General features: G+C 42.4%; 1 protein-coding gene across 5 annotated transcripts in view; it reads right to left on the bottom strand.

Annotated features, from left to right (window-relative positions):
• Positions 1-27,840, bottom strand: part of NHS (NHS actin remodeling regulator) — a 345,504-nt gene that overhangs the window by 99,895 nt on the left and 217,769 nt on the right. Inside the window, exon 1 of one of the 5 annotated variants that reach the window (XM_073356254.1) lies at positions 19,290-19,363. The exons of the other annotated variants lie outside the window; for them this stretch is intronic. Within the exon in view, the coding sequence (XP_073212355.1) occupies positions 19,290-19,317 (28 nt within the window). The 5' untranslated portion in view covers positions 19,318-19,363. Of the gene's footprint in view, positions 1-19,289; positions 19,364-27,840 lie in introns of those variants that run through there. 5 annotated transcript variants of the gene reach the window in all.

Here is a 27,840-nt window from a genome sequence, read left to right as displayed (position 1 = left end):
CAGAGACAGTCAGGAAACATTGTGATTTCTGGCAATGACATAGTAGGTGCTGGGGAAGGAGTGAGCCTCTTACTGTCCTACAGCTTGTTTTCCCTTTCAAGTCTGCAACCAGACCCACGTTCCTGGTTGTTTAGGCACCAGTTCCTAGAGCTTTGATAACAGTAACTCTGTTGTAACCGTAAAAGATAGATAATGAACAACTCATTGATGGTTATTCTTACCATTATACCACATGAAACAAATTCACCATCCAGTCACACCAATGCAGTCACTTTACTAAGGATTCGCTGTCATGTCAGAATTGGGCTCTGTTCATGTGTTAGAGAAAACTCCTTACAGCATGTGTGGGCACTATCGCACACTGTCAGATCTTATCGGTGAAACACAGATTCTGGACTTTAGTTATGGCCAAATGCATTTGAATCCTCATCTTTGAAATTTATTATTTCTTCCTAATGATCTTTCAGGCTGAAATTTCCAATTAAAACTGAAAGGTGCTAGAACCTTACTGGATTGTCTAAATAAAGACGATGAGCTTAATTCTCTGCTCCTGTGGAAGGGTGTAGTTCAGCTGATTTTGATGGGATTGACACCAACAGACAATTTGGCTAGTTCAGCTAGAAGTTAGTTCATAAAACAGTTGTGATTTTGATTTAAACTAGTCAAAAAGTAAATGATACATAATAATGCCCATAGATGATTACCTTTCAATCTTAATAAATTCAGCAGGAATTACTGACTGACTGTACAGAGGGAGTGTGGTCCAGTGGATAGGGCCCTGAACTGGAGCTTAGGAGACCCAGGTCTATTCCATGTAGGTGAGTCACTTCACTTATCTGTGCCTCTGTTTCTCCTTCCCCCTTTGTCTTTCTTGTTTATTTAGACGGTAAGCTCTTCAGGGCAGAGTCCATCTCTTACTAGGTCTGGTCTACACTATAGGGGTAGGTTGACATAAGCTGCTTAGCATCAACCTAGCTGTGGAAGTGTCTTCACTTAAATTCGGCTCCCACCAATGTAAAGGACTCGCTACACCAATTTAGTAACACCACCTTCCCGAACAGTGTAAGTAATTAGGTCAATGGTGTCAGCATAGTCACTGTGTTGCTTACATCGACTGTTACTGGCTTTCAGGAGCCATCCCACAATGCCCCATATTGACAATACAATCGATACAAGCGCTCCTGGTGAGGATGCACATGCTGACACAAGGCGCCAAGTGTGCACACACACAAGTGATTTAATAACTGAGGTGGCCGTACGCCAATGTAAGTTAGGTCGACATAATTTTGTCGCACAGACATGGCCTACGTGTCTGTAAAGGACATAGCACAATAGGGCATCAGGCATTATTAAAATAAATAAATAAATAAATAATGTGTTTTTTTTCTTTTTTGGCACTTCGTGCTTATCTCTCTTGCTCCAGAGATTATAGGATTGAAGTGGCCCTTCACATCTTTGTGTGTAAGCAACAAAGGCTTAAGGCTTAGTATGGCCCAGATTAGCCCAAGATACATGCCCTCGAAACTGAGGTCTGAGGAGTATGCTTCCAAGGGAAAAGGATGATCTGGCGATTAAAGACCAGAGAAAGGAGTCGGCAGAATACTGCTCTTCTTGGCTGTGACATACAGATACTGTCTGACCCAAGGCAAGTCATTTGGGGGCTAGCAAGCTCCCAGTCAACTACAGCAAACTTTTACTGACTTCAGTGGGAGCAGGAGCAGGCTCTTTGTGTGTCAGCTTCCTCCTCTCTAAAATGGGGATAACAATGGGGGAGTTTCAGGAAAGATTCATTAGTGTTTGTAAAGATCTTTGACTATATATATACAGTCAAAGAATCCTACTGCTCTAGGATCGTTACAATTTTCATAAAGACACAATATTTCAAATATTCATATTTAAGGAGTGAACCACCCAGGAAACAAACAGAAGAGATAAGCACATCCTCCCTTCACATTCCATTCAATCCACCCCCCTCACAAAAGTCTTAAAGAAATGAGAGGGCTTGCAGAATGACCTGCAGATCCATATATCCTCACACCAAAGGTGGGAGGAGTTAACTCCAGAGTTGAGGACCCTTCACCAAAAAAGTCTGGCCACCAGGGCTATAAAGTGCAGGTACTGCTGTATCACTTAGACAGCACATCAAGTATTATTATTTTGAGCTGGTTGGAAAATCCTAATTAGTTTGCACAGGGAAAATTTGAAAAAAAAATCCCTTCCTCCCCGCCCCCGCCTCAAAATTCCCTGTGAACATTTTTCAAGTTTTCAATGAAAAACTAAAACCAAAAAAATTTTAAGCCATTTTTGGGGGAAAAAAGTCATTTTTCAAAAACCAAAACCAAAAATCTTTACCAAAATCTATAGATTTTTAGAAAATTAGAGGTGTTTTTGTTTCTGGTTTTTCAACAAGAAGCCATTTATCATCCAAAAAGTTTCATAAAAATATTTGACCAGATCTATTATTTCAAATAAAGGGAAAGTGTGGGTGGAGTATCATAGGAAAACAAAATACATAAGTAGGGGGAAGGATGGATGGATGCTCTAACCTTGTATTTCAATGGCCTCTTTAATGCACAGTATCCAAATTGGTCAATAAACATTACCGCTATTCATACTGAATCCAGTCCCTGAATGAAGCAAAGTGACTCCTACACATTCATTTTGTAAACGTATCTAACGTTGCTTCAGGCACCTCTAGTGACTATGCCATACTCCCCCAACGGGGGAAATTTTCCCTCTCTCTGGGCTGCCTTTTTAATCAGGATGGTTTTCATGATAACTAAGCTAAAGGCCCTAAGATTGCATCCAGCGGCCACTCCCCCCAGTTCCCACAATGCAAATGATGCTATACATACAGAGGCCATAGAGATCTGCAGGTTCGAGTGGCTAACCCTCCTTCTCATTCTGGGGGACGGTTAGGGTAACCAGATGTCCCGATTTTATAGGGACAGTTCCAATTTTGGGGTCTTTTTCTTATGTAGGCTGCTATTACCCCCCATCCCCGTCCCGATTTTTCACACTTGCTGTCTGGTCACCCTAGGGATGGTGAGTCATTCTCTTTCTCTTCACACCTGTGGAATAAGAGGCTTTGGGTGAAAATTCAGCAAGGGAACCTTACAGAGCTTCTCCTGTTCACACAACTCCCTCTCAGGGATTTTTCTCTAGGAGGGGATGATATGGCACAATATTTTTTCCTATGGGACATCAAACCACTATAGCTGGTTTAACCCCATTGTTCCCAATCCTTGGATTATCTGCTGTTCTGAATCCAGATTTACCCTAAAACATAGTTTTATTTTCAGTAAACAAATACTGTATTTTAGATTAATACCAAAAATACAAAAAAAAAAGGGGGGGGGGAGGAGGAGGACCTGGTACACTACAAAGGACAATAGAATATCCTTCATTCAGTGTATCAGAAAGAGAGCCTTGCAAAGTTCTGCTTGTCCACTAGCCTCGGAAAAGCATATTTTGTTATGGTTGAGTAATATTCTTTTCATCATCATCCACCCGAATGGAGAGAGAGTAAAATTTGACTCCGGTCTGGTAAATTTCCACAATGATTTTGCAAGGCTGAATACCAGCTTGATCCACCCCATCTATCTATGTATGTTGTTCTGTTCGTATGAACATATCAGATACGTTAGAATTATGAAATGAATATGGAATAAATATCTCTATGACACTGAAAGACGTGTGTGTGTGAGAGAGTGAGTGAGAGAGAGAGAACTGTTGATTTATGAAATCAGGTTGCTTTTGTAATCCATGCACAGAGCTCTTCTGCCCCCTCCCTGGAGAAATCAGGATGCGAAGAAGCAAAGCTTTCTTCATTCTTGATGTTTCCTAAGTAGGCCAAATCACTTTGGAAGATGGCCAGAAGTTAATTTAATATTCACCACTGACCTGTTTTATTCCTCCTAGGTTTAAGTAAAAAGTTGGGTGAAAGCCTTTTCCTCTGTTTGTCTGAAAGTGCGCCACCGTTAACGCCATCCCCTGAAGCACAGTCTGCAGTGCACGCATAAATGATTTATTCAGAGCTACTGCTACTTTCTTGTTGCATCAGCACATTACTGCAGCAACTTGCTAGCTACTGCTCAGGTAATAATATTCATCAGCATATGTTAGGGTCACTGAAGAAAAATCAAAGATACCCTGCCTGCTTTTCATTTTAAACCCCTTCTTCATCCACCTATTTACAAAACAGAGCCAGAAGTACAAAAAACCCAAACTCCTAACTTTCCTCAAGCTGACTGCATATCACTATGCTTATTAGCCAAGAGTAGGTTATGCGGCTGTCCAATCAGCAGTGCCTAATACTACCACAGCTACTTTTTTGAAGTACAAAGGTGCTATTCCAGCTATTGGAACTAGATCAGAGGTGAGCAAACTATGGCCCGCAGGCCACATCTGGCCCGGCTCCTGAGCTCCCTACTGGGGAGGCTAGCCTCCGGCCCCTCCCCCGCCGCCACGCCGCCACGTGGGCAGCACTCTGGGCGGTGGGGCTGCGCGCTCCTGCAGGGCAGCGTGTCTGGCTCTGGCTGGGTGGCGCGGCTGCCAGACATGCGGCTCCGAGCGGCATGGTAAGGGGGCTGGGGCGAGGGGTCCCGGGGGCAGTCAGGGGACTGGGAGCAGGGGAGGTTGGATAGAGGGTGGGGTCCCGGGGGGCTGTTAGGGGCAGGGGATCCCAGGAGGGGGCGGGCAGGGGACAAGGAGCAGGGGGGGTTGGATGGGTGGGAGGTTCTGAGGGGGACAGTCAGGAGGCGGGAAGTGGGAGGGGGCGGATGTGGGTTGGGGCCAGACTGTTTGGGGAGGCACAGCCTTCCCTACCCGGCCCTCCTTACAGTTTTGCAACCCCAATGTGGCCCTTGGACCAAAAAGTTTGCCCACCCCTGAACTAGAAGATGGTAAAGGGGGAGGAGTTGGAGGAGCAAAAGAGATTTTTTTTCTTTAATAGCATATTAAGATTCAAGATGAAGCACAACAAACAGGTCTTACTTCAAAAGAGCAAGAGCTGGCAGATTTGTTGTGCTATAGGCTTTTTTACTCAACCTCTGCAAAACAAGTTTGTCGCAGTTGCCTGTATAGTGCAATCCATGTGACTCTGCAGCACTATTTAAAATGCCATCCTCAATGGTCTAGCAAGGTGTTGAGCAGGGTAATGATTCAAGGTAAATTCTGCCCTTGAAGCAGTTATGGGCTCAGAAATTAGGCCAAATTCACTCTGTTTTAAGCAACAGAGTTACACCCACGTAAGTCAGCAGTTAATTTGGCCTATTGATTTCAGTGAGAACCCTACTCACGAATCGGAGAATTTGATCTGTCTTTCCATCGCTGAAGGCTAGGTTCAAATCTGCAGTAGTTTAGTGAACTAGATTAGGTGGCCTTGGTATAAAACTTTGTTTATTTTGGGCTTGTGATATCAGTTACTATGCTTAAACTTGGGTTAGACAGATTCCAGTTCAAATGGTTTCTCAAAACAGTTCTAACCCTGATTGGCCCCATTCCTAGGGGCCAGCCAAACTATGCCCCTGATCACGCATTGAGAATTGTGTGAGCACATCCCTGTGCCAATGTAGATCTCAGTGGATTAGAAGACATGTTGTTTAAAGCGTTTTCAGCTAAGTTTAACCAGGGTTCCCCAACATGTTTAAAAGTTCTGATCTACACCAGGATAATTCAGAGAAGACGTGGATCTACATGTCATTTTCAAACCAACCCAAAATTTGGCACAAGTTAATATAACCGATAGCCTACTCTATATCTAACTAGGTTGCCATAGCATGCTCATCACCATGGCCTCTTAAGAATTATAAACTGTGTACAGTAAAGATAGATTTCTGTCTTCCATCCAGTCAAGAAGGGACTAGAATTTAATTACCACTACCACACCAAAAAAAAAACAAAAAAAAAACAGACTTTAAAATGATGTGGTGCTATCACCGGCAGGATAGTTCAGATAAATATCTCATGCTGGATAGCAAGACAGTAAGCTCTCCAGGGCATTTGTCTTTAAAGGGTCTCGCACGTTATGATGTTCTATACATAAGAATAATAGTCACAACTACAGAGGTTATACAGGATAAGGTGTCAGAGTAACAGCCGTGTTAGTCTGTATTCGCAAAAAAAACCTGCTGAATTGGAATTCATTTGCAAATTGGATACTATTAATTTAGGCTTAAATAGAGACTGGGAGTGGCTAAGTCATTATGCAAGGTAGCCTATTTCCCCTTGTTTTTTCCTACCCCCCCCCCCAGATGTTCTGGTTTAACTTGGATTTAAACTTGGAGAGTGGTCAGTTTGGATGAGCTATTACCAGCAGGAGAGTGAGTTTGTGTGTGTATGGAGGTGGAAGGGGGGGTGAGAAAACCTGGATTTGTGCTGGAAATGGCCCACCTTGATTATCATGCACATTGTAGGGAGAATGGTCACTTTGGATGAGCTATTACCAGCAGGAGAGTGAGTTTGTGTGTGTATGGAGGTGGAAGGGGGGGTGAGAAAACCTGGATTTGTGCTGGAAATGGCCCACCTTGATTATCATGCACATTGTAGGGAGAATGGTCACTTTGGATGAGCTATTACCAGCAGGATAGTGAGTTTGTGTGTGTGGTTTTTAGGAGGGGGGTGAGGGGGTGAGAGAACCTGGATTTGTGCAGGAAATGGCCCAACTTGATTATCATGCAGATTGTGTAAAGAGTTGTCACTTTGGATGGGCTATCACCAGGAGAGTGAATTTGTGTGGGGGGGTGGAGGGTGAGAAAACCTGGATTTGTGCTGGAAATGGCCCAACCTGATGATCACTTTAGATAAGCTATTACCAGCAGGACAGTGGGGTGGGAGGAGGTATTGTTTCATATTCTCTGTGTGTATATAAAGTCTGCTGCAGTTTCCACGGTATGCATCCGATGAAGTGAGCTGTAGCTCACGAAAGCTCATGCTCAAATAAATTGGTTAGTCTCTAAGGTGCCCCAAGTACTCCTTTTCTTTTTGAGGATAAGGTGTGTTAACAGAGATAGCAATGTGTGTCTAATTCTTTCCTTCACTATGCCTGACTCTATACAGTGTTGTTAACATTGATAAGCACTAAATTTCACCCCATATAATAGAGTGCCAGATCCTCAGCTGGTGTAAATTAGTGTAGCCCCATTGACTTCAATAGATGTGAGCCAATTTACACTCGCTGAGGATCTGTCTCAGAATTTTTAAACTGAAATAGAAATATCCCTGTTCTGTCTATTCCTCATCTTGGAACTAGAATGTTCTTCCTGGAAAAGGAGCTGAACTTGACTCCTGAATGATGTAAGTGCTCTGACTTTTTGAAACCGCAGCTATCCCAAGTAAACATGACTGCCTCTACCGACTGAAGGACTCCATCACCAGTCTGATTCCATTGCTACAGTATTGACGTGCATCAGCTACCATCTCATCACAAGGTATTGTTGTGCAGTAACTCTCCTGTAACATCATGCAAAGTTGTGTGTTACCATGGCCACACATCATTTCTACTTGATCCATTCCAAGTTCTTGTGACAGGACTGTAATTAAATCATATCTCTTTTGTAATTAACCAGCAAAGAAAGTTGAAGGATTCACTGTTAGCATTAGGTGTCATTGCAAAGGTCAATCATTAGACAAAATCTTCCTCCTTGCCATAAGAAAGGACACTACTCTACCATGTACACAGAATCAAGGAGTTAGGACCTACTGTACATGAAGATTTTCCTGCACTCCCCAGAATCTAAGCCTTTATTTAAGAAAAAGGTAATTCTCTCTCTCTACTTGTGAAGAAAATCTTCCCAAAGTAAACCAATGGTGCCCCCATGATGGAATATCTCTTTAAGGCCGCCATAAAGCTGAACCAAGAAGTCAAACACAGCTGGTTGGGTCAGTCAGCTGTGCACAAGCTGCTCCAGACTTCGGGTGCTCTGCTGATAAACTAGTGTTGGCCCTGATCCTTGGTGTGTGCCTGCGTATACTTCTAGATAAGACATTCCATCCCTGCGAGCCTACAGCCTGAGAGAAGAGTAAACATCAAAAGTTAACTCTCTGTTAAGCTGAAAGAGGGAACTTTTGAACATAAATGATCAAGGACAGTTATAGAGACATGGATGGAATATGCTTGGCCAAGCAGAAGCTTAATTTATGTTAGTATGAATGGGGAATTCCATTTAGCCATACTACCTTGGACTGTGATTTCATAAGCAGACTTGAGCTTGGAAACCTCCTAAGCAAAGCTGTGTGCTATAGGAAGTGGCACTGGTGACTTTGCAAGTGGCATTATTGCCTCTGACTCAGTACTAAACCAGTACCCTGGGTAGTGCTAAGGGTCCCTGTACTATGATGGCTATGCAGTTTTTCATACTACTGCAGTTGTAAAACCAATGGCCGGACTACTTGCCTCATTAAAGATCTCATGGTACTTTTCACAAAATTACAGGTGTCAGCCTCGTATTCTGACCAAATTCCAATTTATGGAATTACATTCTACCTACCCTGAAATACCCCCTTCTAATGTTAATTGGATAAACTATTCATCAGTTCCTGGACTTAACTGTAGAGCTCATGGCAGAGAAAGATCTAAGGATCAGAGGTGCAGCAGGAGACGATGATGGAATTCAGATGAGGATTTGAAGGTATAATGCAGGAGAGGAGAGAAAAGAGGTGACACAGACAATTTAAGATTTGTGGACACCTGCCAAAAAAAGGACCTGGAGGGTGGACAGAAGAGGAGGATGATCCATGGAAGAACATGACCACAAGGACAAGGCAGGGAAAAGACTGGCTAGGGGAGATGAAAGTAAGTTGAGTAACAAGTTTGCTGCACTGGGGAACAAGGAAGAGAAACAGGCTAAGACGGGTGGTGAGAAAGGAAGCCAGTCTCTGCAGAACAGGGACTAAGAAGATGGATATAGCCAGGGACTGGAGCCCAAGGAAAAATGATGATGTAAAGGGCACAGCAAGAGAGAACACCAAAAATTATATATTTCAGCCCTGGGTTCCTTGAATGTAGAATTACAATGAAGGGATCAAAAACAACATCAATCCTGTTGCTAATATGGGTCCCGATTCTCACCTGACTTACAACCCCTTTATGTTGTTCTGGTGACATAGAAGGGTTATAAAATGGGTGAAAATGGTACTGTACCTAGGAAACATCCCCAGTGCAACATCAGCGTAATCTCTCAGAACACCTCTGTGATGGCCCCCATCCGAAGCCCTGGCATAGAATGCTTGTTAGGTGGTCAGAGATCTGGGTTCTGTTCTTACACAGATTTCCTGAGTCATGCTGAACAGGACATTCATTCACAGCTCTGAGCACGGGTCAAACAAAGGGTTTCCAACCAAAAAATGGCTTTTCAAAAGGAAACAGAAATGTTCATTTAATTTCAAAACAAAACAATCACTTTGAATCTGAATTAATAGAAAAAGGTTGTTTTGATTAGTTTCTTCAAAAAAAACAAACAAAAAAAAACAGTGAAAAAATTTCAGACCAAACTATAAATGTTTGTTTTGTTCTAAATCTTCTGTGGAACATATCTACCATTTTCCAGCCAGCCTTACTCAGTTTCTCGATGTGTAAAAAGGAGGTAACAACACTTTCTACCGTAAAGAAATCTATCTAGGTTGATTTGATCCAAGAAAGCCAGGAAACTGAATGGCTGAAAAGCCACTGCAAGATTTGTTCCATTTAGGTTGCTGATACGCATGTTCAGAGCAGCACCCACTGCAGGCTCCACTGGTGGAAGAAATGTTTCACAGCTGCGTCACCACTGGCGTGTCAAATAGAAATGAACGAACTCCCTTGTAAGGTGAAAGGGTCACACTGTAAGGGTACTGGATCAGGAATCAGAGGGCAGAGAATAAAGCACATGCAAATGAACTACAAATCTCCTTATGTAATTTTAATTATTTGTATAAAAGAATAAAGTAACATACAACCCACTTTTTACAGTGAGCTTTTTGGAGAGAGAGAGAATGCAAACAAGCCTAAAATGACAAATCTTCAGATTAGGATTACAAATTATTTATACTCTATAGTTTCTTTTGGTTTTTAGGATAAATGTGCTTCAAATGGAATTATTTATCACTTCCTGACTAAATATGGCATGTTGTCTCAGGAAAAGATTGACTTTGTTTTCCAATCAGCAGCAAAGTGACTTAACCCATGTTGGATTTGGCATAAACTACTAAATCCTTCCAATATGATTAGAACCCCTCCACCCTGAAATCAAAATCCAAGTGAGGTTTGTTGATTTTTTTAAAAAAGAAAAGAAGTACTTGTGGCACCTTAGAGACTAACCAATTTATTTGAGCATAAGCTTTCGTGAGCTACAGCTCACTTCATCCGATGAAGTGCAATAATGGTATTTGTGTCTTGAGAAGGCCACACTCTAAACCTACAGTGGCCTTTATTGTATGGCAGGGGCAGATGTTGACCGTTTAGCCATCAACAAGTAATACGCAGGGAACTATGTTTGGGAAGGTTCGCCCTTCAAACCTGTGAAGGAAATAGGCACTGTGTCTGATATTCAGAGCCAATAAGCCAAACTAGGGGCAAGACTGCATGTATATAGGGTTGAAGAGACCCACAGAGGGAGAAAGTGTGTGTGTGTGAGGTCCAGTAAAGCAACTGGCACTTTCTGCAGCTGTGAGGTCCTGCATTTGTGCGAATCCTGGATTTCCACTAGATGAAGGTGCAACCTAGTCAGTGGTATCTGACCTCCGCCTTATATGCCCTTACAACCTGAGAGAGTAAAATCAGCAATGCTTTTCATTATGCAGAGCTGTGAAGGATTAACCAACAGCACAGTTTTAGTATTCTGTTCCAGCACTTAACTCAAAAGCTGTGAAAATGTGCAAAGTATGTTCCATTACGCAATGAAAATTCAGATGAAAACTGAAGTAACGACCCTTTTGAAAAAACAACAAATATTTCACCAAGCAAACATACACTCCGGCTTTACACTTTTAACACCAGACTTATTTTACAGCCTTTAGAATCTACTCAGTCATTTATATTTCATCAGCTATGGCACGCTTGGGTACTATAAACATAATCCAATTCCAAAAGAAGCTGCCAGCACAGCTTCCAGAAAGCAAAAAGTGATTACTCTGCATAGAGACTTACAGCAATCATGGGATCTGCTCCTTACGTGGAGAGACATTTGCTCCTCCCTTTTATCGAAGACATTACTATTTCCAAAAAGAATGATGGACCGTCTGTTATAAGTGCTCGCAGGAAGGCCATTCACATGTCTTTGTTACAAAGACAAACAAGCAAGATTTCTCAACTGAGCGGCTGCCCTTTGAGGTTTGCCTCATTTACATCCAAATTTATTTCTCCCCAAAGCTACTGCTGTTATCTCACATACATTTTAATGAACTGTGTACACCACGAAGGCTGAAACAAGAAACTAAGTTTCTAGACAGCATTCTTTCCACTACAACAATTGGTCCCAGGTTGTCTGTAGCTGTTTGCACATCTGGTTTTCTTTCTCCCCTCATCTGAGGTCTTTCCCCAGCATTATGTCTCATATTTGTGTAGTGGAAACTTGACAGATACATAAACAAGTAAATGACATTCGGGAGTATTTATAATGTTCATGCTGGTGCAGTGAATGGTGTCACATTAACCAAGTTTTTGCCTTTAAAGTAAAGAGAATCAAGAGGGGCTGGATGGCTCAGGACTTAATGGGTAATCAAGCTATCACTTCTAGGTCATCAGTTCAAATAGAGACTGAGTCAGCAATGACCAACAGTCATTATGACCTGATCAGGCTGCTTTGAGGCCTATGTGAAATGATTGGACGGTTTCAGTCCAATTCCTAGAGAACACACATCCACATCACAAAATACATTTCCAAAATTAGCACTAGTTGGCAGTGTCAACTGAGAAGCCCAGGGCTGAACAGGCATGGAAACCAGTGTCGCGTGCAGTTAAAGGAACGGCACACTGGCAATGTGGGTGTGGGGAAGCTTGCACTGTAGACATGCCAGTGTCGTGCCAGTTCTGTGAATGAATAAAGGACTTCATTTGCTGGGGGTGCACATCTGGCTCTTGTCAAAAACTCAAAATTCACTCAAAGAAAACTGTAAGTAAAAATAAACTAATTCAACCTAATTACCCAAAACGCAGCTACCAGAATGTGAGCATAACAGGGATAAAAGGACTATCATGGGGCCAGTGGCCCTTCAGGGAGAATCAGGGCTTAACTGGCCCATGATGACCCTTGGAGCAGGTAGGTGGTCCAAGTGGTGGGAGCAGCTGAGTTCTATGAGTAGGAAGCTGCTCAGTTAGGAAGGGAGATCCCAAGGGAGTGAAGGAACAGATTTCTCTCCTTGGGAAAGGCCTGGGACTGGAGGCTTGGGGGAACCCACAGGAAGCAGCATAGGCTCCTGAAGGGGAGATGCCCTGTGTTAGGGCTTGGAAGCACAAGCCTTGAGTTAGGGTTCAGAGGTAACTGTGAGAGCCTCAAAGGAAGCCTGTCAGAGCCCTGGGAAAGGGAGACCACAAGGGACCTCCGACTGTTAGCTCAGGGAAGAGAACTGGCAGGTGCCTTTGTAGAGTCCTGCAGTTTCAAGCTAGCTCTTAGGGAGGGAGCAAAAAAGGGTAAAGTCCTCTAGTAAGGACCAGGAGACAGTAGCTGTAGGAAAGGGGCTGCTGGAGTCAGCCAAGCCAGCAGTTTGGGGTTGGCTGTGTCTGGAAAACTGGGCCACAGGAATAAAGCTAATTCTGTGGTGGGCTCCTGAAAGAAAGGGTGAGGCACTGCTGGGCTGGTGTTCCGGAAAGGCAACAAGGAATAGAAGAGACTCACAGGGAGCAGGGTAGACTCTAGGAGGCAGGGAGAGAGAGCCCAGGGATAAGGGAACTGAAGAGATGCTCAGGAGCGGTGGAAGGTCAGTGTCACTTATATTGCATTTGGACTCGCAGAGGGGAAAAGCCTGCAGAGTCAGCACTCTGGTAAAAGTAAGAAGAGATGTGAATCAAGCCCAGGCAGGGCAAAACACCTTTTGTTTAAAGTTGAGGCTAAGTGTGATGAAGGACCTTTTGTTTAAGTTAATTTGAGTCTATTGTTCAGGATTGCATTTATTTGGGAACTTTGAATACCCGGAAAGGAGTTAGAACTTTATGTGACTTGGCCAGAGGGCTGAGCCCCGGAAGACCCAGCAAGAGGCAGGAGGTGCAGACAAGCAGCCCTTGCAACAGTGCCTCCAGGCGGGAGGGGGCGCTATGATGGTAAGCCCAGCCTATTATAAGGCCATTTCACAAACAAAGAGCAGAGAAAATGGGCCAAATCCTGCCTTTGGATGTCTATGCAAATCTCCCATGGAAGCAAAGGGGAGCTTTTCAGCAACTACGTCAAATCAAAAGAGCCACATCTTCAACTGGTGTAAGCCAGCATAGCTTGCTGAGGATCCAGCCCAAGTGTTAGATTTTGTTAGAGATACAAACTAATGTAAAAAGAAAGAAACATTAATTTTCATTATAGTTTTTAGCAGTTTACAGCCAAGGGCCTCAAAACAATTTACACACACTGATTAATCTTTACAACAGCCCCATGAGGCAGGCATTACCCCCATTCTGCAGACAGGGAAACTGAGCCATAGCCTGCGTAAGAGACTCCCCCAAGGTCACAAAGGAAAGTTTTCCACACAGATGAGTTTTAACTTTTGTTCTGTAAAAACAAAGCCTACATAAAAAGGCATTTTATTCTAGCCACTGGTTCCAACGTTCTGCACGTATTTTACTTTGCAGTGAAACAAAACGTGCCAGTCCACAGGACACTGATGTTAATTGAGAGGTCCCTGGAGCCTGCTGGGGCAGCGTTAGCTACTTCCAAACACAACTTGTAATTAGTACCATTCACGGGCTGAGCCTCTTGGACAAAATTCTCTCTCCCGGTTAGCAAAGGGGCAAGGGAACCAGCAGGAAGAGTAAGGGCACAGGGGTATGTCAGAAACTGGGAATGGTCATAGAAGACAGCAACCCAAGATGCAGGGAGAGAGTAGGGAAATGGCTAAGAGGAAGGCTGGAACGCTACGGGCATGGAGGCCTGCTAAAAGGGCTTATTTTTGCTTCAGTGGAAGCACATGTTCTGGGCGTGAGTGAGGGGTGTCATGTTTAAGTGTTAAGAACTTAAGGCAAAGCGAAACAGAAGAAAGGAGATTTGAATTTAATTCTGAAAGTGGTGAGGTCGTTCTTATCGCTTTTGGGAGTGAGTGCAGTCGTTTAGGTCCCACTCGTGGGGCCTGGTTTAAGTGGAGTTTGCTGTAGTCAGTACAGTTAATTCCAAAATAATGCAACCAATTAAAAAAAAATGAAAACAACAAAACAAAACAAAACCCCAATTCTGGTTCTCTTTGGATAAAAATGGTCAACAAGAGGAGATGATTAATATATCTGATGGAATAACATCCAGTAATTAAAACACTATATGCCAAAAAAATCACAAGCAGACAAGGAGTCTTTCCTTTTCCATTTTTCAGTATTACAAACTGTAAAGCCCTACACCCAAAACATCACCGTTTCTCATTACACTGATTCCTTTAGTCATGATACCGTGCTCATGAACACAAAACCCAAGGGGGCACCTGAAGAGTTAGTTATGGTGATTACCATAGATAACGTGATGGGGTGAAAGTGTGATGGGAGGTGTCATAAATATAAAGGGAAGGGTAAACCCCTTTGAAATCCCTCCTGGCCAGGGGAAAGCTCCTCTCACCTGTAAAGGGTTAAGAAGCTAAAGGTAACCTCGCTGGCACCTGACCAAAATGACCAATGAGGAGACAAGATACTTTCAGAAAGCTGGGAGGAGGGAGAGAAACAAAGGGTCTGTGTGTCTGTCTATACGCTGTTTCTGCCGGGGATAGACCAGGAATGGAGTCTTAGAACTTTTAGTAAGTAATCTAGCTAGGTATGTGTTAGATTATGATTTCTTTAAATGGCTGAGAAAAGAATTGTGCTGAATAGAATAACTATTTCTGTCTGTGTATCTTTTTTGTAACTTAAGTTTTTGCCTAGAGGGATTCTTTATGTTTTGAATCTAATTACCCTGTAATTTTACATCCTGATTTTACAGAGGTGATTTCTTTACTTCTATTTACTTCTATTTCTATTAAAAGTCTTCTTGTAAGAAAACTGAATGCTTTTTTCATTGCTCTCAGATCCAAGGGTTTGGGTCTGTAGTCACCTAGGCAAATTGGTGAGGCTTTTTACCAAACCTTGTCCAGGAAGTGGGGTGCAAGGTTTTGGGAAGTATTTTGGGGGGAAAGACGTTTCCAAACAGCTCTTCCCCAGTAACCAGTATTTGTTTGGTGGTGGTAGCGGCCAATTCAAGGACAAAGGGTGGAATATTTTGTACCTTGGGGAAGTTTTGACCTAAGCTGGTAAAGATAAGCTTAGGAGGTTTTTCATGCAGGTCCCCACATTTGTACCCTAGCGTTCAGAGTGGGGAAGGAACCTTGACAGGAGGGAAGAGTGGGAAGGACTTGTGGGCAGGGATGGCATAGCTATTCCCTTTCATCTCCTCCCTCACAAGTGCCTTCCCTTGAGCATGGTGTTGGAAGCAGTTTTAAAGCTCAGCTCCCCCACAGTGCAGGCCTTTTATTATTAATAAAATAAAATAATAATAATAATTATCACCATCATCTGTTATTTAAGCAATCTCATTGTGAGTCACTCCAACCTGCTGAGCTGGGGTTACTGATTTAGAGCCGCTCCCAGAGCTCAGCAGCTTCCTGGGTCACAGCTGACAGTTAAAAGTTCTTGAAATTCACAATTCCGCAAATCTTTTTGGTCAAACTTGCAACGAAGAAGTCACAACCGATGTGAAAACGTTGTGCTGCTCCTCGACCAGCTCCTAGTTGTCCAGCCTTGAGCAGCTTCACATGTGACACTTCTCAATGGTGAGGAGCAGTCACTGATTGTTTTTGTCTGAGCCCCCACTGGACCAATAGCTGCAAATGCAAGAGAGACTGTTCCCCGCTCACCTCAGTAACGGGGGAGGTGGGGTGCTGGCACTGGGCGTAGCCGGGGTTGGGGAAGTCATTAGGGTACAGGGTATTGAGGGGAGGAGGAAAGAGGGGAGGTTTGCTGAGGGGATTAGTGGAGGAGAGGAGAGCGTGCAGGGGGGGTTGGAACACAGCCTGAGAGGTTTGTGGTCAATGGAGGGGTTACAGAGAGTCAGTGGGGGGGCTGGGGTTGTTAAGGTTTGTGGGGCCCATTCCTCCCCTCCCCCCATCAGCCTCCCCCCATTTTACAAACCCCCCATCTTAGCCCCCTCCTCTTTGCCATGCCCATTCTGTCTCCCTTCCATTCCCCCATAGGATCCCCTCACCTGGCCTGCCCCTCCCTACCAGCTGCAGCAGCCTTCTCCAGGGGTGCCAGCAGTGGGAGCAGAGAGAGCCAAGAGTCCCCTGGAAGCTGGCAGGAGAAACTACACCTCCTGCCTGCAGCTCAGTTGAATGCATGAAGTGCCATGGGATGCGGGAACGTTTGGCCGCTGGCAGCCCTGCCAGCTAGAAATATGGATATAAAATGCCAAAAGTGGATGGGAACTCTAAAAAAGACATACATCCTGCACACCATTCCCAGAGATGGTGCTTCTCTGTTGCATTCCCCACAGTTTGCTTTTTCCCATGCTGCTGAGCAGTACAGGGTGAACATGTTTGTGGCGGGCACACCTGGTTTGTGGCAGGCATGCTCCATTTTAAAGAGCTTCTTCTGTTGGCAGAACTGGAGATGAGAATAGCAGCTCCAAGGGAAGGGGGACACTTAAGCAATTCCATTTCCATATCAGTACCCAGAAGGCTTTTCAACTTTTCAGCTATTTCACAGCAGTGCTGCTATGGACTCAGTAGGCAAACCCAAAAGTCTCGGGGTGCATGCTGAGTTGTTGTCTGTCTGTAGGTTTGCAAAGCAAGAATTATGGAAGAGGGATTAGTGGGGTCAGAAATAATATAGAAGAGAATAAACCCCCATTCAGTGGAGGCTAGAAGTGGAGAAAGCAATTTTTTCTGATCCACTAATCCTCTCTCATACCGGCTCCCCTCAGCAAACCTCCCCTCTTTCCTCCTCCCCTCAATACCCTGTACCCTAATGACTTCCCCCCCGGTGCCAGCACTCCACCTCCCCTGTTTCTGAGGCGAGCGGGGAACAGTCTCTCTTGCATTTGCAGCTATTGGTCCAGCGGGGGCTCAAACAAAAACAATCAGTGACTGCTCCTCACCATTGAGAAGTGTCACATGTGAAGCTGCTCAAGGCTGGGCATCTAGGAGCCAGTCGAGGAGCAGCACAACGTTTTCACATCAGTTGTGACTTTTTCATTGCAAGTTTGACAAAAAGGGTCAGTGGAATTGCTTTCTCCACTTCTAGCCTCCACTGAATGGGGGTTTATTCTCTTGTATATTGTTTCTGACCCTCTCACACACACTTTCAGAAAGCAGTGCCTCTAATTCTTCACCTTACTTCCCCTTCAGCCTATCCTGCCATAATCAAACAACAGAAAGAGAGAGAGAGAGAGAGAGAGAATGCGTACACATGTGTGTTAATCTGATTACTCTCACACTGGTGACTGCACAGCACAGGATTGTATTACTAGGGCAGGATTTGTAGTTCTGGAGGAGGCTGTTACTTGAAGGTGGCTAACAGCCATGTAATGGTGATACAGAAAAGCAAAGCACACGAATTCCATTCCCCTCACTTATTAAAGCAAGCCTGACTCCAGGCTCATGGGGCTATGGAACGCTCCTTATTAAACGTCTGACGTGATCTGTACAAATGGACACTTACACTTTAGACAAATGTGCATACACAGAAGCTGAAGAGCATGGTATAACTGCCTATATAGATAACGTGTGCTATTTGTGTGCACACTAGAAACATATCCCCCCAGAATCCTATATTTTATAGGTTCAAACCCATGCCATATTTAATCTAAACAAATCTAATACAGAATATGAAGAGCTGGGTATTTTTCAGAGTCCCAATAGCATGGCTTTCAGACCACCCTTCAAATGCTTATTTGTGGACCTAATGAAATAATTGCAGAGTGACAGCTTGATTGCCTCCAATCAAATGTCAACAGGCCCGAATACCCAAAGTTAATGCAGTTTGGTAGCATAGTGACTCTGGAGGACCTGCACATATTTTTCCCATTATGGAGCAGATGGAAGCTGTAATCCCCTCTAGAGCAGGGAGATGCTTTTTCACCAAACAGTAGCAGATGACATGCTCCGTTTCGGAAATGTTTTCCACTTCCATCCAACAGAACGACAAGCTGGGGTTGAAAAGGAGTTGAAATAATCAAACATAGCTTGGATGAGACACTGCAGAGTGGAAAAGAAAAATACATAAAACAACAGTCTTTAAAGATCATTTAGTGCTAACAAAGTTAGCTACTACTTGGAAGTAAATGATACAAGGGTTCTACAAACTCCTTAAAAAAATGTCTCAGAAATACCAGCTATCAGGTCAGAGTTAACATTATTGCTCTCACTTTGAATCTGAAGAAATTCATATGAATGTCCAAATTCATATGAATGTCACATTCACTTTGTGAGATTTACTGGGGCTTTTACCACTTTTTATAAAGAGGTTGTCCACATACCAACACAATGGCAGGATGGTTCTGTTACATGTCAAAATTCTGCATACAAAATCTAACACTTCTGCTCAATCAGTCCGGAGTGTCTGTCTTTGAAATTTCACCTGTGGTGGTCAAGAAACCCATCAATTGTCTAGCTACAAGCAATCAAAAAATTGCTCATTAGTCACTCCTTTAATATGAAAATTAGCTCAATCTCTTTCCTTTTAATCCTCTTTCAAGCATAACTGTTAGTTCTGTCAACAATTCAGTGCCTCTGAAAGGTGAGGGGCACAAGTGGCTTAAAATATCCTTAGAGCATCTCCTGACAATGAGACTTTCTCATGAAGAAAATGCACAGGTCTTTTCAATTCAACCTTTCTACCCCAGTAAATATCAAGGTTGTTTATTTCCTCTCTCTCCAGCAAGGACAGACTAAAGCCAATGTGTTTATGCAATTTCCTGAGGGAAGACCCAGAAAAAAGATAGAACATTTACTAGCAAAGGAAGAATAACCCTAAGCATATAAAAATAGATTGGTGAAAGAGGAGAGTGAATTCAGGTGAGACAGTCATGCTGCCTCTTTTCACCCTCCCCCCAAAAGAGCAAATAAATTAAAAATGTCCTCCTGGAGCTAACAGCCGAATGGGGCTCATTGTAAAGAGAGTTACAGTGTTGCATATTTTAAAAGCACACAGATTTATTTACTTTTTGTAAAGCTGATTATAGTAAGCATGAACTCCAGGAGACTTTTTAAAATTCCATCTAGACGTGAACTTTTTCATATTTCGTCATTTTCAACCCTGTGTGTGAGAGAGAGAGTGTCAGACAAACAGTGATTTTTAGTACTCAAGAAAACTGGCTACACCAAAGCCATGCAAAGCCAGCTCCCCATAGAGCTCTGTCAGAGCCTCAGTCCTGACCGACCCCAGTAAATACTTGTGGGCCCTCTTGAGCAAAGGCTGCCAGTGTGAAAGCTGATGCCAATCTATATGCTGGTTTTGGAATATGGACAAGTGATCTATGCCAGATCTTAACTCCTGTTCCTAGAGGTGAAAGGCTACCAACTGTGATAGCTATCTTTCTTCCCACTCTTCTTATTGATAACAATCAGCAGCTAAGCCTCTAATTCACAACCTAATTCACTGTGCACTGCAGGAACTGAATAAACAACTGCATTAGGCAATTACTGCAGTAAATACCTTCTTTCTCCTCTGTCTAATTGCTCCTGTCAACTAGCAATCGGAGGCAGAAGAACACTTCATTAGAGTTATTTTGTTTATTTTGCAATGTTGATATAACCACTTTGAAGGCCCATTGATCATGGTGCACATTCTTTTTGGACCAATTTAAACAAATGTAGAAGTCAAAGATCTTCTACAGCTGTGTAAGAATACAAAGCCTTTATTTTCATTCTACTGCATTTGGTGCAAAGCTCAGGCATGTTATATGGTCAACAAAAGAATCTCTCCAATGAAGCAAAGAGGTTTATTCTAGTTTACTCTGAAGTAACATTTTATATGTCAAAAATAGTCTGCTTTATTTTCCAATATGCTCATAGCATCAACAAGAATGTTGCTATGGTTGTCAAGTAAAAAAATAATATTGGAAACCCTAGTTTGGTTGGTGAAAAACATATTTACCCTGAAAGGAGAAAAGGAGTACTTGTGCCACCTTAGAGACTAACCAATTTATTTGAGCATAAGCTTTCGTGAGCTACAGCTCACAGTGAGCTGTAGCTCACGAAAGCTTATGCTCAAATAAATTGGTTAGTCTCTAAGGTGGCACAAGTACTCCTTTTCTTTTTGTGAATACAGACTAACAGGGCTGTTACTCTGAAACCTGTCATATTTACCCTGCTTTGCTTAATCACACAACCCTGATTTTTCTGTGTTAAAGTACATCTTTTCCAAAGATTTATCACGAACCAAAAGAGGAGCCCTCTGCTGGTTACAGAGGATCTTTGTGCATGAGGAAACTCATGCAGGTATATGCACGGAAAAGAAAAGGGAGAGTAGAATTTAGAACAGATATGAGAAAAGAGGACTCCACAAAGCACATTTTTTAACTCAGTGGCCTTCTGAAAAGGTCATAGTTTGTTTCTTTCCAAAGAGAAAACAAAAAGGTTAAAATCTTTGAAAGCCAGAGATTTAGTACACGATAAAATGTTATAACCGTCCAAGTGCTTCCGTTATATCAGCTGATGAGTTAATCAGTTCTACAATCTCTGCTGGAAGGGGAGAGAGAGAGATGGGCCTGAACAAAAACTCTGGGTTTGACAACCTCCAAACTCCATGGAAGTTCTGTCCAGATCCATACTTTATTATGCGCATGTCTACTGTATTATGTATGGAGGTGTAACATGCATAACAATGCCCAAAGATCAATATCGGAATCAACTGATGCATTTTTTTGATCAAAGAGTGAATTTTGCTTCTAATCAGACAGTTTAATTCTCCTGGAAGTTTAAGGCAAAATAATTCAGTAAATGCAGTGACCAGAATAAATTCTGGATTTTGGAAGATGAGTTTATCTGGTAAGGTTTGTCTTTAGCTGAACTGCAATCCCCACACCATTCCCATTTTATTTTATTTATAGTATATTACTTATTAAGAATTACTGAAGATTTAGAAAGCTAGAGCTAGCCATTAAATGTTGGCAAAACTGTCAAAACAAATTCAGAAGAACAGGAAAGCACTGTGATGTGGAATTGATTTATCTGATGCAAGAACAGACTTACATAAAGAACACTGCCATGGTTGAAAGACCAAAAACTATGTATAGCCAATTTACCCTATTTTTATTTTTAAAGTATTTTTGTGTGCATTATATACATATACAGACACACCCAAAATAGAAATGTCTGTAAAGTTCACGTATCCCTTTGTACAATGCATATGATGGGAATCAGCCATGGCTGGGTGGCATTCCGTTTGAGAATTCACCATTCCTACTGCTAAGATGTCTCTGTGACAATGCACAGAACATCAGCAGGTACTTTGTGTGGCATCCAGAGGGATACGTGGCTCTGAAATGAGGGGACTGAACCATGCAATGAAGATTGCTATCGCGCTGATGCATTGGGATAAACTGCCCTTGGCATTTTCGACTGCTGTTGCTTCAGTTACTGGGCACTGTTACCACAGTAAGGTGAGTCACAAAGCAGAACAGAGTTTAAAATAATACAACCAATACAGAAGCAAAAAAAGGGAAGAGGGGGAGAGGAGACATCAAAGGATTTTAACAGCACAAAGCCCTTCATCCAAACTGTGGGATAAGAAATCTATAATGTCACCAATTGTCTGCGTGTCCACTCCTACAAGTATTCCTATTACTGTCTTCAAGTGGAAGAACATTTACATATCTGATGACTTGCAAGCTACCATGGATATCTTTACTGTTTCTTGTTGCAAATTCTTCTGAATATTTTCCACCGAGCTTGTCACGTGTGCACATGTATGTCCACATGCATAGAACACTGATAAATCATTAAAGACACAGGAGCTGCCTTGGGAACAGATAAGGGATTAAAAATCTAGTAATTTTAAAAAGACAGCTGAGCAGGTGTTTTCACTCGTACAAACAGAAGTTAATTGTAAAACCAGTTCTGGCCCACAGGCCCTTTTTAATGGTTATGTCCATAAAATCTTTTAGTAGTCTCTGTAGTTACTGTACGAACACACACACAAAGGTGTCTTTCATTAGCTGTATTCTCTATGAGAAGCCAGGTCATGGAGTAAATGATACTTTAATGTTCTCTTTCAAAGCTAAAGTGATTTGAAAATGAAGCTTGTTAGGATGCCACTGTACGTTCCTCCTGTCCCCCTTCCTTTACCTTGTACTTGATTTGGTTTTACAAATGACTAATATTTATCTAGATTCAAAAGCATTTGAACTATTTAGGGGATAACTCTATGCTTTGAAAAGATGGAACAGAACTGAATTTTGTTTTAAAACACCCTTCATACTCAAGATACCCTAACACGCTTTACAAAGTTAAGGTTCCAATTCTGCAAGGGGCCAAGCACTTATAAATCCCAGTGAACTCAGTGAGATGAGAAGGGGCTCAGTACCATGCTGGATTGTGCCCTTATGCATTAAATGGTAAGCACGTAAGCAGAGACCACAGAAGCAAACATGGGTTGGTTGGTTTGTTTGCAATCTACAAGAGTTCACATACAGCCTAACAAATTAAGAATGTGTTTTATTAATGAGATAGAATATTTTTCAGGACATGAGTTACCCCTACTCTCCTTAAGAACTGCAGTGGGCTCTTTAACTTCCAATTGGTTAACTTCCAACCTTGGTTTAAACTTTAAGCAGGCCTTATTCAAAGGACAGTACTTCCTACAATGCAGTAACCCCACTACCATGTAAGTCAACAAATCCCAGTCTTTATGTGGGACTAGACACCCAGGACCCATTGAGTACAACCCATTAGCTGAAGCAACACTAACAGTGGTTCTGGTTGGCACCTTGGATTGAGGATTATCACTTCGGAGATGTAGGTTTTGGAATCTCAGTTCATTAGGTGATAAAGGAGGGAGGAGATCCACAAATAGAACCCATTGTGTATAACCATATGCATTTTACTAAGAGCAACCAGAACCACCTTTAGTCCAAAGTTCCTTGTTGGAAGAAGTTGGGGGTGAAAGTATCAAGAAGTGTTAGCATTTGGCACTAATATCCACTAAGGGAAGCTGAAATCCATACGTAATTCAATTGAGCACTTTCAACCAGTGAAAGCCACGTATGGAAGAATTAATAGAGCAAACAAATGCAAAATTTTAGAATTTGCTGATTTGGTTCCTCAACTGCTCCCTCCCACAGTGGAAGGGAAGTCCTGTTTAGCCATACTAGTGAGGAGGGAGTCATGTTTTATTAATCAACTGTGTATTTCTATATCTATCACACAATCCATTTAAAAAACAAACAGTTTTCATAACAAGATATGCTTGCCTTGGAAACCCATTTTAATTAAATACCCAAACTAGTTTGAAGGCTGTGACTGCAAATGTTTGAAGCTAGAAAACCCACAAGTGAATGCAAAGTAAACATTTCTAGAACCACTAAAAAAGAAGATAATACTTGATAGCTTCACCTATTCATTTTAGGTTAGGTACAGTCTATTTTAAACACAAATCTGATGGAAATGTCACAAATATTTTTAAAGAAAAAAGTTTGTTGTGCTTGCAAATTAACATTCACAATAACAGATCCAGTAGTTAGTTTTTTTGTCTGTTGGAGAGAAATATAACATCTCATCTCAAGCTTTGTTTGACAGATGTATAGTTCCATCACTTTTAAGGCAAATCTGTCTAGTGGAAGTCTTTCATGTGCACTCTCATATATAGGGAGATATGGAATGTATATAGGGAATATATGATGGTGAGGAATGGTACAAAACTTGTATCTGAAAGACTTTGGGACAGCCACATTACTCATGAATACCTAACCCACAAGTAAATTATTCAGGTCATGCCAAACAAATGTCATACACATTTTATATCACATTCCACCATTATGTATTGTATGTTTGTTAAAGAAAAACTATTTTACAGAGTTTTAAACACTTTTAATGCAATTGTTTCTTGTACCCCTCGAAATGTAAGGTCAGGTGCCCTAATGTATGAACCCACCAATAATGTAGTTCTCAAATGGGGCTACTTATGGGAATAAACCCTATGCCTAACCATCTGCGTTTGCATGACAGGGCCCTTAACTCTAGTTCAATTACAGAAGGTTGAGAGAGAGAGAGAGAAATTAAATGTAAAATTTAAAATGCTGCTAAAAATTATCTAAAATAGCTTTTCTATATGTAAAAATGTCAGACCATTCAAATTTCTCCAGGGAGAGTCCAAGGCAAGGAGCAAATGCTCTGAGTAATACTCAGAAGCTGAAATCCCAGTCCTTCCAGTGCTATAAAGCTCCAGTTTCTAGCTCTGCAGGGTTATGATCTAACTGACTTTAAACCTCTCACAGCTCTAGGACTGAAGATTGCCCATCTTGAGCCAGTATAATTGTGGGGGAGAAAGTTCATATTTGGAGTAAAGAAAAATGTTCATCTGGCAGGTTGATTTAACAAAGAATTAGGTGCTGTACCGTGATATGAGCAGTTTATCACAGTAAGGTCCCGGTCTATGACTACGGCTCCTAGGTGCTACGGTCATACAAATAATAATAATTTACCACAAAGATATTTTCAACACATGTGTGGTGCTCTGTCTCTGATCATTCTTCCACAAACCTAGCATTCAGGACCAAAGGACTGGGGTCTGTGGAGTGGGCAGAGGGTGTCATCTCAAAATGTAGTGGACTCGAACCAGAGATATGCAGCCCTCGAAAGACCTGGCCAGCTGCTTGGCAAACACACAGACTTGCTGTGTAAACCTGGGGTCCTTGGAGTACCTGCAGCTGTGAGAACAAGTGCTCTGTAATGGATAACAGACAGGGAGGCTGTGCTTTGTTTTGCCCCAGGCCTTGTTAGCACTGAAATGTTGATATTTTGAGGGTTGTGGGTGGTGTTTATTTCCAGGGAAATGGTCATTGTATCTTTAAGGGATTTAACAGTTGTCAAGGGAAAATTCTGGTGGTAGCTTTAATATTGTTCAGTGAAGGGAGCTCACAATTTTTTATACTTTTTCTTTTTTTTTGTAAACACACCCAAGGAAGGCTTTTCCACTGAAGAAAAGCCACGCTGCTAGAGAGGACATTGTCTGCCCTGCCTTTACATTGGGACATCTAGGAAGAGGAGCCGATAAGGCTGGGCCTTGGAAAAGGGTCATGGGACACTTGCAAAAGGTCTGTGTGTTCCGTTCTGTTCAAGGCCTAATAAATACAAAAAGACACTTTCAAAGGCATACTGGGCAGTGAGGTACCCACTTTCTAGTGGCTTGCGATAAGAGCTGGGTGCCTAGCTGTCCTTTGTGCCCAGTATCTTCCTACAGATCCTTGCTGTCAGCCAGAGTCCAGAAGGTAAAATCCTGGCTCTACTGAAGCCTATGGGAGTTTTGCCTTTGACTTCTGAGGGGCCAGGATTTAACTCAGCATGTCCAATATCTGTCAAGTGGGGAAGTTTGAGCCTGTTATAATCTTCATTACTTCCTAATTGTCCTTATATTTTTTTTTACCTGTTAAAGATAATTCAGAGTCTCAGCCACTACAAATGGTAATTCCCCCCCCCCCCCCCAATACAATGGGACCCAATATTTTTTACTAATATTTCTCTCTGGTCCATCTTATTCTCTACAGCTAGCATCAGCTCATTCTGCATCCCTGCTCCCCCATTTGCCTTATTTGTGTACTACAAGCCTTCTCTAATGCTTTATCACACTCCTCTAACAGATCTATCATTGCTATAATCCCTGGTCACGTAGGATACTCTACCATGTGTGTCAATTTCCAGCAAAATGACATTGCAAAGAAGAAAAAAAGCCACTACTCCCCTAGCAGGGTTTGAGAGTAAGGCACTGAACAGCTGAGGTCTATTTAAAAATACTAAAAAGAATTGCCCTTTATTGGGAAAAATCAGTATTAAGGCTGCTGTTCTCTTCCAGGAATTTGTAGGGTTTCCTGTAGGGATTCAGAGGCTTGTTTTGGCGGGGCTATTTGTAGAATGCCTAACGTAAGCTCTATCAACATACCACTAAACTTATTTGGTCAGTGTAAAGCAATGTTTCACAACATGCCATAATTTCCACTAGTATGATCAGTAATTTGATGGGTTTGCGTCCCATTTTAGTTTGATTGCTTTAGTGGGATTTGCTATTGAAACATCTTATATACTTTCCTGTCTCCCCCACTCCCTTTAAAAAAAATGCTTAGTAGATCAGCAAAGTGGCCAGCATCCCCTCCCCTTCCTCCTCTCCCCTGCCCTTGGAGACTAGTATGGATCACTTCCATTTTCCATTTCAGCCTTCATCATTCAAGGGTCTGGGAACATGAACTCAAGTCTATGTATATACGGCAATCTGCTGCCTCATGGCTAACAGTGGGCAAAAGCCTGCTTCCCCGGGTGGCTCTAATTGTAGCAGAAGCAAACAAATTGAAGTATTAACGCCCTGGAGAGGCTGCCCAGGGGAACTCTGCAGCTGTCTGCATACAGAGCTCTGTGGCATCTCCCTCTCAAGCAGGATGGGGGTGGCATCAGTAGACAGGCTGTGAGAGGTTGTGCCCCCAGCTCAACAGGACAACCACCACCCCCCTCCAGAGAGGAAGGGAGCAGGCCACCACCAACACTTCTGTAAAGCATCAGCTAAGGAAGTGCTTCAAATCCTGCCTTCCTGTTCTGTTCTTCTCTTCACAAACCTCAGGCTCAAATCACTCCTACCTGCTCTTTGTACAGGGCATTGGGTTGTTTTAAATGATTGTACTTAAGATAGAAGCAAAAGTGATGACAATTTCAACCTTTTTTCCAGTTTGATGAATCATGAGAAAATTCTAATTAGTTTGCCTGTAGAGTGTTTCGAAACTAGAAAGTGCTGAGCAGTACAGTCTAGTGAAACATCCCCAGCTTAGAAAAGAGTTGTAACGTTAATATTACTTTCCAAGGCTCACTCTACTGTGCTGTTCATGTACTCTGAATGTGATTATGCGTGCCTAACATTTATTCCATCGCTCTGCCACTTTTCAGCCCTGTCTTTCAGGCCACGGCAGGCAGTGCTGGAATACCTCAGAGTTTGGTGCAGCATCTGACACAACCTGATGCCAATGTCACTAATCACTTCCTTCATTAAAATAAGCAATTTGCTGGGTCTGTTTCCCTCAACTACTGATGTAGTGTCTTCCAACTAATTCAGGCACTAAATCCTGCATTTTGTAAGGATAGCCCATGTGCTAGTGTTTGGCACAGACTCTTGAGGGAGGATGTATGATCTCTGGAGCAAATCCCTGAACACCTCGACAATAAAGGCTCAGCTATGCTTATTGTTGATGAGTTCTGGTACTTGAAGCAATGTGGGGTCCATATATGAATGATCACAATAATAACAATAATAATACCTTGCTCTTATACAGCTATTTAGATCTCCAGATCTTAAAGTGCTTTACAAAAGAGGCCAGTACCATTATCCCATTTTACATATGGGGAAAGTGAAGCAAAAAGAGGTGAACTGACTTGCCCCAAGTCACCCAGGAACAGAATCCAGGTTTTCTAAGTCCCAGTCCAGTACTATATTCACTATGCCACATGGCATCCCACAAGACAAAAGACACTCACTGGGCTGTTTCTGATATCTGCATCCTTCCCTCCTTGAATTCT

This window comes from Lepidochelys kempii, chromosome 1 (assembly GCF_965140265.1).
Source record: "Lepidochelys kempii isolate rLepKem1 chromosome 1, rLepKem1.hap2, whole genome shotgun sequence".
In the NCBI taxonomy this organism is placed as follows: Eukaryota; Metazoa; Chordata; order Testudines; family Cheloniidae; genus Lepidochelys; species Lepidochelys kempii.
This window is presented reverse-complemented; position numbering and strand designations above follow the sequence as displayed.